Raw genomic sequence first — 15,617 nt, forward strand, 5'->3', positions numbered from 1 at the left:
TTGCTGGAAAAAGAAGTCCAAACTATATTATTTCTTTCCTTTTTTCTTTTTCCTTCACCCTCTTCCTACCCACTGACCCCCAGATATAAGCATGTCTGATGTGTTTATCTTGAAGGAGTCACATGCATTATCTCCTTAGACACTTCGATTTTTATTTTTCCTGTAAAATTGAATCCCCCTGCTTTTGTATTACATTAGGAAATAATGTTATTTAATATTGGCTAGTGTGAATGATCCCACTGATACTGCGGCACTGCTTCAAATTCTGCCATTTTGTCTGGCATTTTTAAACTAAATCACCAATCATAGCAGAGGTTTTATAGTAGCCTGTGAGAGTCAGAAGCACAGTTGAGATTTACATAATCCCTTATAATTAATTCAGTTCATAGAAAAGAAATTTTCCTAAGTGTTTTCCTCAAGGGTTAATTGTTTATTTATTTAATGGGCAAAAACCTAAGCATTTAATTCAGATAGACATATCCAGCTCATAAATTAAACATAATTTCTGTGGTGTTTTTTTCCTTTCTTTTTAGCATTTCTGTTTTGTTGTGTGTGCCAGAATCTAGCACTTACAGGAACATTAGTTCTCTTAGCTCTCCTTTGATGGTCACTGATTTGTTCTTAGAGTTAAAAAATCCTCTGCTCATTTTTCTCATTCATTTTGCACCCCCTTTCTTCTCTTCAGCTACTGTTGAGGCTATTGAGGCTGATGAAGGTAAATTGGCCAGTCCCCTTTCTGTTGTACCTGCAACAGATAAGGGCTCTGCTGGGTGTATTCATTTTTTTGCTGTAGCTTGTACAGAGTGTGTGGGTGTTGAGCTAACAGTTGTGGCTCAGTATTAACCAAAATGTTCTTGCTTTAAAGGGGAAAATGTCCTTCTATGGTTTGTTTGTTTGTTTCTTTCCCTTAAAGCTATGTTTGACTTTTGTATATGATGAATAGTCTAATCACAGAAAACAAAAGGATTATATATTTTGATTGATGTGGGGTGGGGGTTATGGCAGCTGTTTTGACCAGTAGCTTATAAAACAGTAATCTGTGAGCTGAACCATGTCCCTCCCTCAAATCACTTTCAGGAAGCACTGAAGAGAATAAAAATAGCCATCTTAATTCTAGTCTTCAAAAGTTTGTAGCCAAAGGAAAAAAAATGTGCATTTAAATAGTGCTTTGTTGTAGTTCAACATTAATTTATGTCTCTAAAAAATATTCCAACATGAGACAGCTGTATAGGAGATGAACAGTTCTGGTAACCTTAAATTTCAACCTACTGATATTTGTATGAGAATTATCACCAGCAAAATATTACAAAGAGTTCAGAAGTATCTAGTGGCTGTGGAAGTGGCCGATAACAAGAATAGTAAGTATCAAGTAGCACTCAATTGATGAATGTGTACTGAGTGTCTGCTCTGTGCCAGGCACTGTGCTAGGAGCTGCAGGGGAAATCAAAAAGTGTCCATCTCCAGCTGTGTCCTAGCACTGCTCAAGGACAGTAGAATTCAACTCAGTAGTAATTGCTTCTTACTGCTTTTTAAATACACAGTTATAAGAGAACTGCATATCAAAATAGGTTTTAATATTATACATACCATATCCTTTGGAAATTTCAAAAATAATAATTTGAAGTTCCCCTTTAAAACAAAATTCTTCAGTTGTATTTTGTTCTTGCAAGGTAACTTTTTTGTTTTTCTCAAAATTTTGTGCATATGGTCCTTTGGTATGATGTAAAAAGTGCCACTTCAGACTCCTCCAATTTGTACATGATTTGGACATGGTAGGGGAAACGATAGCACTGTAAGAGAAAATACAACTGCTTCCTAAATAGCAGTGAACAAACTGCTATTTATGTGGGAATTCTCTATTCCTCTTGGCAAATTCTAATCTGCAGTGTGCATTCTTGTTGACAGTTTGGCTGTTTTCTGTGGTTTCTGTGACTCTGTGTTGTGTTAAGTATACTACCAATGTAAATTGCTAATATCCATTGTCTGACCAGCAACTACAGCAGAGCACATTCTTCCATACCAGGATGGACAAAAATGATTAGAAATGGAGCCCCATTCCAGAAGTATGCATTGCTCTAGCTAGATTTTTAATTTTAACACTCTCACCCTATTGGCTTTTAAAACCTAGAAATTCCACTTTTATCATTTAAATTAATTAAATCATTTCATAAATGATAATGATGACAAACTTTTGTACCTGTTAATTTTTATGAAATTATATTCACAGTAGTCTTAAAAAACAGTAGAGTATCACTTCGTGCCATTCTTTTGTACTTCAAAATAATTGAGTTAGTTTTCAGGGTGGGTGCTCGTTAGACAGCTCTATTATTTTGCAATTTATGACTAAATTAGAGAAGAATTAACAAGCTTTGCTTTGGGCCTTGGTCTTTCCCCATTTCCCCATCTTATTCCTCTCACAGTTGACTAATCACCATTATGCTAACCTTTAAAATGCAGAGGGGGAAAAAGTATTTCTCATCGTTTAATGAGTATTGAAACGACTATGTGTATCTTTTAGGAATCTCATCCATACTAATGAAAGGCACTGCACATTTGTGTAGGAATGGCTGGTAAAGTTTCAGCTTGAAACTGCTTTCCTTCCCCCTCCCCCGTCCCAATTAAGGTTGGGAGGATAAAGGTACCATGAAATTCTCCTCAATCAGCCATGGTGATGCAGCCCAATGAGCATTGGTGATTGGCCCTGAAATATCTGGTTTGCACTTCACAGGGAGTAAAGCAAACTGATGTCATTGGTTCCCCATTTATGTGTTTTATTTGCAGCTCACCAGTTGGTATACTCACTGAAGAAATCATTAAGTTTTTTGTACAAATGCCTTACCTTTCTCTGTAGCACACTAAAGATTACGTTAAACAAACAAAAAAAAATTAAGTATCACTCCCACTTTGAGAATTCCATGTCTTAATTGAATAGGACCAAAACCAGTTCAATTCATTTTTGCTAAATATTGTGAAAGGCATTTTTTCCTTGTTATTATTTAACCATCACTTACATCTACATTGATCTACCGAGTTTTTCTTTTATTTAGGCAGTAATGGATACCAGATGAACATCAGTTTGACCTGTTCGCTGCTGAAGGGCAGACAATGCGTTTCTACTTAGTGATCTTATCTTGATTTTTTTGAGTTTCTCTTACCTTTTCACTCACTCCACATGCAAAGTTGAGTGGAGAAATAGGAGTTTATAATTTCAAATTTTTTCATGCCATCATTGAGTTGCTTGCCAAGAAGTTCTTTCTGGGATTCTGAGATGGCATGGAAATGCTCTGGTTAATTCCTTTTCTAGCTTCTGCTTTAAGCCCTTTACTAGGTTTTGAGATATAGCAGACTTAGTGATTCCACTGAATTTGCCATTACTAGCACAATGGAAGAATACAAAGAGGGACGGGCTGCAGCCTGTCTAGGTTAAGGTGTTTGATGCAGTTAATCATGCTAATGCTGTAGCCAGCTGATGCTGGTTCTAGAGGCTTGTCCCTGAAAGCAGCTTTCCTCTTTATGTGTCCACTTTGGATTTCTTTAATCTAAACATTCATGAAGACAGGAGAAATGCTTACATCTTACTAACTTCAAGAGGACATTTTGGTTGGCAAGAGACATTGGCTGTTTTCAAACCTTTGGTTACCTCCGAGTATGGTAAGGAGTCTGTTGTGTGGTGTGCAGGTCCCGTCACTTTGTTCTTCACTGAAGGATTCCCTCTCACTGCGAAATCTCTAACATCACCTGCTGCAACAGCTGTACCTTTTGTTTTCCTTTGGATAATTCTGTTTTTCTTTTTTAATGATTTTCTGTTTAGCTATCAAAGGATTTTCACCACAACATAAGATCACTAGCTTCGAGGAAGCCAAGGGCTTAGACCGAATTAACGAGAGGATGCCGCCTCGCAGAGATGCCATGCCCTCTGACGCCAACCTTAACTCCATCAACAAGGCTCTCACCTCAGAGACTAACGGCACGGACAGCAATGGCAGCAATAGCAGCAATATTCAGTGACCACTTCCTGTTCACTTTTTTTTTTTTTTTTTTGAGCTGCAGGGCATGATGGGGATTGCTGCATATCAGCAGTTGGATGTTCTTGCCTCTGACAGTAGCTTATTTGCTCTGGGGGCCAGGAATTGGATTCAGTTTACACTATCATTAAAAAAGAGGGAGAGAGATAGTAAACTATATTTTGGTGGGGGTGGTGATTAAACACCTCTTTTGGGTATGCCTTTTAAAAATGCTTATAGAGAAAAAAAATTTTAAAAGAAAGCTAATGCTAGTATATACTGCAATGTTAGGGGAATGAACATGTTTTCCTACTGCATTGGGGACTTCTAGATAGGTTAATGAAAGGCCTTTTATTCTGTTACTGGACATGAAAACTTTGTCTAATTTCTTACTCTATTGTACGTTTACAGTCGCAGCACTAAAAATGGATGACATCAAACATTTTTAACAAAATGATGTACAAACTAAGGACTATTTATTGATAATGTTTTGCTACTCTTGTCAGACAATGGCTATAAACTGAATTAGGCAGTCTTAAAAAAAAAAAACAGAAAAAGAAAAAAAAAAGAACGTTGCAAATTTGTTAAAATGCCAAAAAGACAGTTTAATTTTGTACAGATTATGCTTACCTCAGGTTTCTTTAGTGTGCTTGAATGCCCTTCTTTCCATATAACACTTACCTTATTAATTCGGCAATGAATATCTTTTCTTTAAGTTGAAACAAAAACTGGAATAATTACATCTATCTTTTTTTGCTGTTTATATTTAGGGGTTTTTGTTGATAAAATCAAGTCTTGGTTGTGGCTTGCTGAATTAAATATTTATGAGTGGTGCATTTTTAAGTATAGTGAACAAGACACCATATTAAGTACAGTGATAAAGCATCTATATTCTGTAAAAAAAAAAAAAAAATCTGCCTATGCATGTTTTTTAAGAAAAAAAAATGGCTGTATCGGCCTGTATGGGACTGTAATGCGCTTAGTGGTCTGACATATACTGGAAATGTATGTATACTGGCGTACTTTATATTCTCTAAAATGCTTAATGCCTTTGAAATTTTGTAATCAAAAAAAGCTTTGAAAAAATCTAAAGGGGAGAGTATTCTTTAAAGTTTTTAACATAAGCTTGTCAGTGCACATGTAGATGGTTAGCATGTTTAGCAAACCTTGTGAAATTATAATAAGTTTGTAGTTACATGTGAAACTCTAAATGCATGGTAACTGTTAACGTCATAACAGTTTAGTTATTTTGTTCTGTTCTGTCATGTGCCACAAAATATGTACTTTTTTCACTTTTTTCCCTTTGTATATCAGTTACGGGTTACAACTGGTTCATTCTGAAAACAACAACAACAAAAGTCCATTCATATTTTTTAACAATTGTATAAGTGCCCAAGTAATTCACTACAGCCTAAAGCCTTGCCTTTGTAATTTGACTTCTGACATGTTGGCAATCAAAGCATGCACTTGTAACAATGAAAAAGAAAAAGCATTTTATATTACTACTCAATAAAATGTGCATGAACTACAGAATTCTCATCCTTCCACTGAGTCCGCTGAAGGGATTTAAGTGCACAACCACCATGTGTCTTCTAGGTGCTGGCCCACCACCACGCATCACAGGTTGACTCCAACAGGCTTCTTCCTATGGGCCTCGTGATCTGAGGGGTGGTGCCTACTTCCACTGTAAGAATCTTGGTGGATTTGTGTCTCAAATCAGATAAGAGAAGTCTATTTAAAGAGCAGATGCCATCTTCTGGCTTCCTTGAGGAGCCAGTTAAGAAACCAGAGCATTCCTTTTTATTGAAAACTAAAATTAATTTGTTATCAGGTTGTTTCAGTTGTATTGGATGCCCTATCTGCTAAGGCAAAAACTGCTAGGCTACTAAGTGCATTTTCATCACAGGAGAGAGTTGCATTTGTATTAATAAGAAAATTTGTATTCCCACGCTTCAGTTACTATCTAATCACCCAAAGATTCAAGACACACCAAATTTCAGTTTGATTCTAACATTGTTCATCTTCAGTGCACTTTGTTTTGTAAAATAAAGTATGCCTGTTATATTAAATAATAAGGATATGGCAATTAGTGGTATAGCATCCCAAAACAAAGATGTTCTAGATATAGTCTGACAAAGACTATCCCAAGTTTATTTTAATTCATCCAGACTTTTTTTTCCTGTGGATATTTCTCCGTCCTAAAAAAAAGTGGCAACTAAGGAAAATATTTAGATGCAACTTACTAGAATGATGTGAAAGAAATGGTGATTCTGGTATCATTGTGTTTATTTCCTTTCTTATAACTGCAGAGAAAATATCCTGACTAAAATTCATTTTTGGATTCCTTTCTTTTACAAATTGTGCTGAGGCAACTATGGCATAGAAATAAACATTTGACATTAAAATAAGCAGTTGATGTGAGTATTGCTTTGGTCTTTCTGATCAGTGGTTAGGAAAGTAAATACTGTGTATTTTTGCATAGTAGTTTGGTCTCTTAAAAACAGGTAATACAGAACTAGTTATTTCTCCAAAAGTGGCAACACTTCCAGACCATCAAATATTAGGTTTCTCTCCTTCACTTTTGGAGAAACTGTAGAGTTCTTTAGTTGCTCATACCAGTGTACATCTGGTTACACACAGACATACACACAGAAACCACCTCCAGTCCCCCGTCGTCCTGCACCCAGTCCCCAGGGTGACTTCACTCTCATGGGATTCAAACTCAGTGCTAAATTTTCGTCTATGTTTTCAAGGATGAAGAGCTAGATTTGACTGACCCTGGATCAGCTGTATTTCTTTCTAAAATGTCCTCTACTTCTATGCTCCTTAAATGGTATTTGAAGAAAAGAAAGAAAAATCTTCAGAGACCAAACTTGTGTAATGAGGAGAACAAACTGGAGAGGACGAGAAACATCTCTGCTCATCTACAGTGTGGGACTTGGGATGACATCAAAGCTGGAAGTATCTCAGGGCATTAGCCTAGAACATGGTGTCATGGTGATGCTGAAACCCTCAGAATGGCCTTATCCTGAAACACTTCCTTCCTTCTCACCCTTACCATGTCCCTGTGAAATAAATTTTAATACACATCCATGTTTCTGTCCAGAAACCAGGGCCCCCAACATGAAGTCAGCCCCATAGGAGGCACCATGGGAGTGGTCTTACTTAAATGTCTCACACTTTTACTTGACTACGTCATGTCTCTCACTCACTGGACCCCTCTTGTCACACTCCATTAAGAAAAGGGGACCTTTCAGTTTGCCCTACCAGTTTCTTCAAAACTGAAAGCCTCTTGAATTCAACAAAAAAAGTTGATCAACTGAAAGCACCTTCAGTTGGTCTCCACAACTGAAGAGATGTCCTTTGCCCTTGTTATGTGGCTTTCCACTTTCTTCATTTCTCAAACTCCAGGCCTCTACCCTGTTTCTTTCACTGTTCTATGTTCTTATTTTTTCCACATACACATACACAAAATGCCTGGCAATCTTAACAACATACCAGGTTTTATTATAATGTTAAATGTCAGCATTCCATTGTACAGTGAGTCATTGTCAGGCTTAACACTGAGCTGCTCTTTACTTTTTGTTTCATGGATATTCCTTCTTTGCATATTAGCCAGAAAAGACCCTAGCTAGGCCCTTTCATGAAAATTTACTTTCTAAAAAATGCATACAAAGAAATGAGAAGCAGTAAGTAGTGAAAGTATTGTTTTACCTGTATCTGGTGATGGAAATTTTAAGAGGCAACACGGACAAATTGAAATGCATGTGGGAAAAAGGAGACCCGGCAGGAGAGAGAGAGTCTGTTTTAAGGAAGGACTGAAAGGTGAGCAGCAGACATCACGATAGATGTAATACCGAGTTTGTTATCCCAAGAGACGTTCTTTAAATCAGAAAGATGCCTAATTACCATAGAACAGAAGTTGCTAAGGAATGATTCTGCTTAACCAGAGAGTAAGCTGCCAGAAAGTTCAGTGCCTCTCCTGTACTGCAAGTGTTAAAACCTGGGCAGACTTTATTCAGTGCCACAGACACCTGAGTGATGCTGCCTGGAAGAAGTTATACTGGATGTAGTTGAAGAAACTTTCTTCAAAGATAGACATTGAACGAGATGATATCTAAATTTCTCTTCAATAGCAAGATTCTAAATATCCATGCAATTATTCAGTCTTCTGAAAGCACAGAAATTTGATTTGCAAACTGTTTAAACTTTTATTTCCAGGAGTACTGCCATGGGACTGAGCTTTCTGTAGCAACCAAAGCAGGTCTTTTATGTATCTTGCTGTATATCAGCTGGAAAGAGTCTCCACTACATTATCAAAGTTTTAATTGACTATTACAGAATATTAGCTCAGCACAAAGTTGACTTAAACTTCAGTGGTAAGGCATTCTCATCATGTTATATTTTCAAATATTTTTATACCAAATGCTGGAAACATCAAGGTTTCTTCTCAACAACTCCAGATTTGTCCTGAGTCTTACAAGGTGGCATGTAAGTGTATTCACGATCTGATTCCTGCCAGTCTCATCTTCCCCAAACTTGACCCTGAGCTTCAGCCATAGTGGACTTTTTAAAATGTTTGGAAGACACCAGGCTTCCTTAACCCTCTGGGTCTGTATTCATGCATCTTCTATGTGCAGGTGTCAGCTTTGCCTTAAATAGAGGAACGTGTCATTTCCTCCTCTCTAAGCATGCAGTATCCTGTACTACCTCTGTTTCAACACTGAATCAACTGCATATAATTGTTTATTGTCTGTCACTGCAGTGAGCATTGTTGCTTATCTTTGCATTCTTCAAATGAAACACTGCCTGGCATAGTGTTTCTTGGAAGAGGGGACTGAGGGAAGGAGAAGGAAAATGTTTTTTGGCATAGGCTTATGGTGTGGGGCACCCCCAGATTCCAAATGGCAAACCCATGTTGAAGAACAGCTGAAACACTTACCCCAGTTCAATGTTTCCTGCTCTTCCTCCTAAGAATTTCCTGGTTCCTGAAGGTCTGGAGTGGAGCCTACATTTTAATAAGCATCCACCAAAATGCTTATGGATCAAGTTTGAGAAACCTGGTCTAATCTATCTCTACAGCAAACTTAAAATTCAGTTCTATATTTTTATTTCTAAAGATTTTCTACAACAGGCAAATATTTTACTGCTTATCATGGCTGTTACACAGGATTGTGCATGATGAATTTAATTTTCATTTATAGTTTAATGGATATGAATTTACACAAAAATGTGGGAATTATTTAAGTATGTAATACAACATTCACAACTAAAACGTTTTAAGAAGGAAGCAGTGGTTTTTGTTGTTGTTGTTTTAGTGTATTAGACTTCACCCAGGAAAAGGAGATTCGTGGTGGTGGAATATCTGAAGACTCCTGGCGAAGAATCAATGAAAAAATGCCTGTGCCTTGAAGAGAATGGAACCTTTCATATTGAAAAGATTCCTTCTTTCACCCCACCCCACCTTACCATAAAAACCATGCCCATTATCACCATCAGCTTGCCAGAATTTGCTCACAAAATGCCCTTTGAATAGATAATCACCACCCTTTACCTTCTAGAAGTTTTAACCTGAGTCATTCCTTTGAAGTCAAAAGCACCTTGTCCAAAAAAATTTTTTTAACTATTGTCAGCTATTAACATCTTACTAAAAGTTAACTCATATGGTTCTGACAGGGCTAGTCAAAGGCTAATAAAGACAGGTGTGTTTATTATAGAGCGGGGAAGACCACAGCTGGAGCACATGAGAGTGTTTGGGGAGAGGACTAATTGCCTAATCAGCTGGGTGCATTTATTGTGTAGCTATCGCTGCTAGGCCTGTGGCAGAGAAAGGAGTACAATGAAATTCAAGACAAAATCTAGTCTCTTACAATATGCAGTGGCAGTGAAAAGAAATCAATGTGGTGCCACACGTATTCACTTCTGTATAAGGTACTTTACACCAGTTCTGACCTACAAGTAGGCCTGGGTTGGAATTTTTATAACTCTGATACTTATTAGATGTCTGTGTGACCTTGAGAAACTCATTTTCTCCTTGGTGAAATGAAGGCAATGACAGTAATTAGTTCATAAGCTTTTCATGGGTTTCAAAAGTAGTAGGCATGGTGCCCGGCAGAAAATAGGCACTCAGTAAATTTTAGTTATTGTATTCAGCAGCACACAGAGTCACATGAGTGCTTCAGATATTCCATAGGTGAAGATTGAGTATACGTGCGTGAGCACCTATGCGTGTGCTGGGGCGGAGAGAGTAGGTGTAGTCAGAATCTTCTAGGCAAACCTTATTTGGTTGGAATCTTCCTTAGGCAAACCTTATTTGGTTGGAATCTTCCCCAGGTCCGCTGGGGGCATTGCTTCCAGTGCTGGAATTCCCGGTTTTCCTGCCTCTGGCCCCTTGTTTCAGCTTTCTCGACCTGCTGGCTGGGGCCCTTTGTTTCGCCTTCCAGCCTCTGGCCTACTAGGTGTCTTGTTTCAGCTTTCCCGCCTCTGACAGGCCAGGTAGAGGATTTGTCTCCGAATTCCTCAACTTTTGCACTTGGAGGTTGGAGCTCTGTGGCTCAGGGTTATAAATCAGTAGCCAATCTGGTAATGGAGTCAAAGATCACTCAATCCAGAGGAAGTTTGAAAGAACCCCTCTCATTGGAGGAGAACATGAATGGGGAGAAAATAACTCAGGGGTAAAAACTCTAGCCGCCCCAGCCTGGAATGGAATCCTTTCAGGATCCTCTCCTACGAAAGCGTGGGAGCTGTCCTTTCACTCTGCCTAATAAACTGCAGTTTCCACACTCTGGTTCCACGACTTCTATTTGATCGGTAAAACTCACTGCGCTTTCGGAGCCCCTTTTGCTATTCTGTGGAGTTAGGAAGGCCAAGCCTAAGTCCTAGCTGCAGCTACCCTGTTCCTTTGGCGGCCTAGCCGTTAGGATTCGTGGTTTTCATCCAGATGGCCTGGATTCAACTCCCCGGTGTGGGAACCAGGGAATCCAACTGCAGTTACTCGGGTTACACTAACCAGAGAAAAGCCGGGGAGACTGGGGAGGCGTGGAAGGAGCTCCAGTGTGAGAGAAAAAGTGAGAGCAGAGGAAAAGATCCATAAAAATAGTGATATGTTGACGACTTGGTTAAAGCAAAGGAGGGGTAGGGCACAAAAAGTGACGAGAATGACAAGCTAGGATGGAGCCAAATCAGTGTTTGTATCAGGAGGTGTTTTGGCTGCAAGTAACCAAATACCTAAGTGGGTTCAAACCACAGAGACATTTGCAATTTCTGGACAGGGACATCTGGGAAGTATAGGCCCCAAGGTTAGTTTGGTAGCTCGACAGCATCATCAAGGATGTTTCCGTTCTTCTCACACTGTTCTTCTCTTGGCTTCCATCCTTGTGGTTGCAAAGGATGGTCACGTCCTGGCATCAATTCCTCATGCAACACTCTTTGACTACTGGAAAATACTACTAAGTAGCCTATAAATAAGACAAAACTGAATTCATTGCTTACCACAGTACTGTAACCACTACCTTTATAGAGTTATAGTAAATCTAGGTGGGAAGGACAAAGGAAAAATACTTATATTTCTTTTGGTTAAGCTGAATCTTTCCATTTAAGAGTCTCATGAGGATTGGAGAAAGTTTGTGACTTTGTATTTTTAAAATGGTAGAAACAACAAGAGGAGAGTTACTGAGTGAATTTTGTAGAGATAACAGCAAATAGGTACAAATAATAGGCTTTTCCTCAAGTTCTTTAAGATATGTATAAAATTAAAAACAGAAATTATAAGATGCTGATAAAATAAAAGAACACCTACAAAATAGAAAGACACCAAGTTCATTAGAACTCAGATGATTGGAAGAATTACTATACAGTCAATTAACTAGTAAGTCAAAGACTTACTAAGATGTCAATTCTCAGGTGAATCAGCTGTCTAGATTTAATGCAGTCCCAATCAAAACCCTGGCAAGATTTTCTTGTAAATATAGACAAACTGATTCCAAAATTTATATATTATAGAAAGAGTAAAGAGCTAGAGTAGCCAATATGATTTTTCAAAGTCCAACAAATTTGGAAGATTCACACTACCCAGTTTTAAAACTTACTCCAAATCTATAGTAGTAAAAAGTATGGTATTGATGAAAGGATGGAAACGTAAATTTGTGGAACAGAGTAGGGAGTCCAGAAATAGACTCATAAATAGTTAATTGGGAAATATGCAAAGATATTTCAATGGTGAATAGACAACTTTTCAGCAAATTAATGGTAGACAATTGGAGATTCGTTGGCAGAAAAAAGGAATTTGACCTCTGCCTCATACCTTACACAAAAATTAACTCAAAATAGACCATGGATTTACAAAATCTAAAATAATAAGTATAAAATCTTTAGAGAAAGCATAGAACAGTATCTCTGTGACCTAGGGTTAGGCAAAGAGTCCACATGGATGACGCCAAAAGCATAAACCATAAAGAAAAAAATGATAAATTAGACTATGTCAAAATTATCATTTTTTCCTTTGTAAAAGGCATTTTTAAGGAAATGAAAGAACAAACAATTGTCTGGAAGAAAATGTGTTCAAATCACATATCTATCAAACAATTTGTATATAGAATATACACAAATCTCTCCAAATTTAATAACACATTTTAAAATGAGCAAAAGATTGAACAAACATGCCGGACAAAGTATATGGATGACAAGCATATGAAAAGATTCTCAGTATCGTTAGGGAAATGCAAATTAAAGCCTCAATGAGATATCACTATACATCTACTTGAATAGGAAAAAAGAAATGCACACACAAAAAAATATGATAATGTCAAGTGTTTATAAGAATGCAGAGCAACCGAAACTCATATATTCCTCATAGAATCCAAAAATCATACTCTGGAGAACAGTTTCTTATAAAGTTAGACAGTTTCAGATAAAGTTACTACATGACCCAGCAATCCCACTCCTAGATATTTACCTTACAAAAATAAATACTTATGTTCACACAAAAACTTGTATACAAGTGTTTAGCTACATCACTCATAATTACCAATCTGGAAATAACCCAAATGTTCTTCGGCAGGCAAATGGATAAACACAACATAGTACATCTATCTAATGGAATAGTACTTAGCAATAACACTTTTTATGTGTTAATTTTGCTCCTCCCCTATAAAAAGATATGTTGAAGTCCCCACCCCCAGTACCTCACAATGTAACATCATTTAGAAATAGAGCCATTAAAAATGTAATTAGTTAAAAAGAGGTCATACTGGAACAGTATGGATTCCCAGTTCAATATGACTGGGGTCCTTATAAAAGGAGCCATATGAAAACGCCATGTGGCAAAGAAAACAGACATTTTAGTCATGCAGCAGCAAGCCAAGGAACACAAATGATTTCTGGCAAACCACCAGAAACCAGGAAGAATAAAAAAGAAAAGATGTCACTAAAGGTCTTAGAGAGAGCATAGCCCAGCTAGCACCCTAATTTCAGACTTCTGGTCCTTAGACCCCTGAGAAAATGAATTTGTGTTGTTTTAAGCCACCCAACCTTCGCTACTCTGTTATAGCAGCCCTTGGAAACTGATACACTACTGCTACATAAAATTACCTAACAAAATGGATTATGTGGAGGAAGTGTTAAGCCTTGCAAAGAGTCTGAGGCTTTATCTTGTTTAAAAGTTAACAATTTTGCCTACCACAGTGTCAAGTGTCACAGAGGCTGACAGAAAAGAGGAGACTCCTGGGTCAGAAACAAAGAACTTTATTATTCACAGCACAGCAGCCAGCATGTGACTCAGGATTCAGTCAGTTCCTCTAGCACACCCAGATAAATACCATGTACACTCAGTTTTTGTCACATCTGAAGAACTCTACCTTAGAAAGCCCACAGCTTTGGCTGGCCAAGTGCTGTGGCTCATGCTTGTAATCCCAGCACTTTGGGAGGCTGAACCAGGTGAAGCACTTGAAGTCAGGAGTTTGAGACCAGGCTGGCCAACATGGCAGTATCCTATCTCTACTGAAAATGCAAACAATAAATTAGCCAGATGTGGTCATAGGTGACTAAAATCCCAGCTATTCAGGATACTGAGGCAGGAGAATCACTGGAAGCCATGGGGTGGTGGTTGCAATGAGTTGAGTTGGTGCCACTGCACTTTAGCCTGGGCAACGGAGCGAGACGTTGTCGCAAAGAAAAAGAACCCCCACCTCTTCCCCACAGCAGCCTTGTAAAGGGAGCTCCAAGAAATTAAGCCCAATGTTTGCCTCAAAAAAAAAGACAAAATCTTCAGGCTCCTGGTCAAGAAATAAATGTTCCTTTAGCCTTAGAGGGAGACAGTACCACTATCCTAACAAACAATTTTGAAACTATCATGGAAAACAGCCTCAAAAGGAGAGCCCAGAACAAAAGCTATCACAAGATGTGTGGAAGCACAATGAAGAGTTGACCCAAACAGAAGTCACTCTTGGAAGATTACTTAGTATAAGTTTCCATTTTCATGACATTCTGGAAAACGCAAAACTATTGTGACAGATTACATGAGCAAACGATTCTCAGGATTTGTGGTGGAGGTAAAGGTCAAAGAGAAAGGATGAAGGAATTTTGGGGTGTAGTGGAACTATTCTTTTAATTGGTTGTGGTGGTGGTTATATCAATCTATACATGTGTTAAAACTCAGAAATGTACATCAAAACTAAAGCTAGTTTTACTGTATATAAATTTAAATGTTAAGAAATTAATAAAACCAAATACTAGCAGATAAAAAATACTTGTTATAAAAACAAGACTGAATCTGAAAGTGTTACAATTGCAATTCTAATCATTCCTTCTTTTTCCAGTTCACTGGTAGTTTCTAAAATGCTGTTTTCATTTAAGGGATCAGTGGTCAGAGACAGCCTGGTATGAACCATTCACACAAGCCTAGGAAGGTTCATGTATACATGTCCACAGGAAACACACACAATAAAATCTTTGAGAATTAGAAGACAAACATGTGGTTTTTAATGTCTGTTTCTGACGTTTGCTCAATTTAAGAGGAATGAGTCTTCAGGGAAAATGGTTCTCCAATTGTACCAACTTCCAATTAATTTCAAGCAACCAATTAAACAATCTATTTCTTTTAAAAAATAGAGTTTTGATGATCTGATCTCCTTGGCTGAATCAGCAGATTTATCCTGCAAATATGTAGGCATTTTTCATTTTAGAAATGAAATGGAATGCTGTATTATACCTGACCTCTTTTTCCATCACAAACCAGGTCACCTGCACTGAAACGCTTTCTTCCCCCTTCAGTTTTATTTTCCAATATCCTTTTTTTGTAAGAAACATTTTAACTTTGTTTATTTATTTATTTTTGTAATTTGGCAGTTTAATTACATCAATAATATTTGCTCAGATAATTTCAAATACCGTCATTACAAAAAAAATAGACGCTGAATATATCTATTGATCCATCAATCTCTGTTTTTGAAACATGTAATTAAATTATTTTATTGTTTGAACTTTGGATTATTCATCATAATAAACACTCCGATTTAGAGTAAGATATATTCCAGTGTGAGTTTTTTAGTTCTTTCTAGTGTGATTAATCTGATTTTTATTTTCATTTATCAAATTTTCAGAGTTGATTTTTAAAAT

The 15,617-nt window shown here is 37.5% G+C and overlaps 1 protein-coding gene across 4 annotated transcripts in view; it reads left to right on the top strand.

Moving 5' to 3' along the window:
* The window catches only part of PPP3CA (protein phosphatase 3 catalytic subunit alpha), a 314,986-nt gene extending 308,577 nt beyond the window's left edge, over positions 1 to 6,409 (top strand). For 2 of the 4 annotated variants that reach the window (XM_035293239.3, XM_002745548.6), the window contains exons 13-14: positions 686 to 715; positions 3,812 to 6,409. In XM_035293239.3, the coding sequence (XP_035149130.1) occupies positions 686 to 715; positions 3,812 to 4,008 (227 nt within the window). In that variant the 3' untranslated portion in view covers positions 4,009 to 6,409. The remainder of the gene's footprint in view (positions 1 to 685; positions 716 to 3,811) is intronic. The other 2 variants (XM_078366770.1, XM_035293238.3) reach the window with 1 other exon arrangement.
* The last annotated feature ends 9,208 nt before the right edge of the window (positions 6,410 to 15,617 follow it).

The sequence above is a fragment of the Callithrix jacchus genome, chromosome 3 (assembly GCF_049354715.1).
Source record: "Callithrix jacchus isolate 240 chromosome 3, calJac240_pri, whole genome shotgun sequence".
NCBI lineage: Eukaryota > Metazoa > Chordata > Mammalia > Primates > Cebidae > Callithrix > Callithrix jacchus.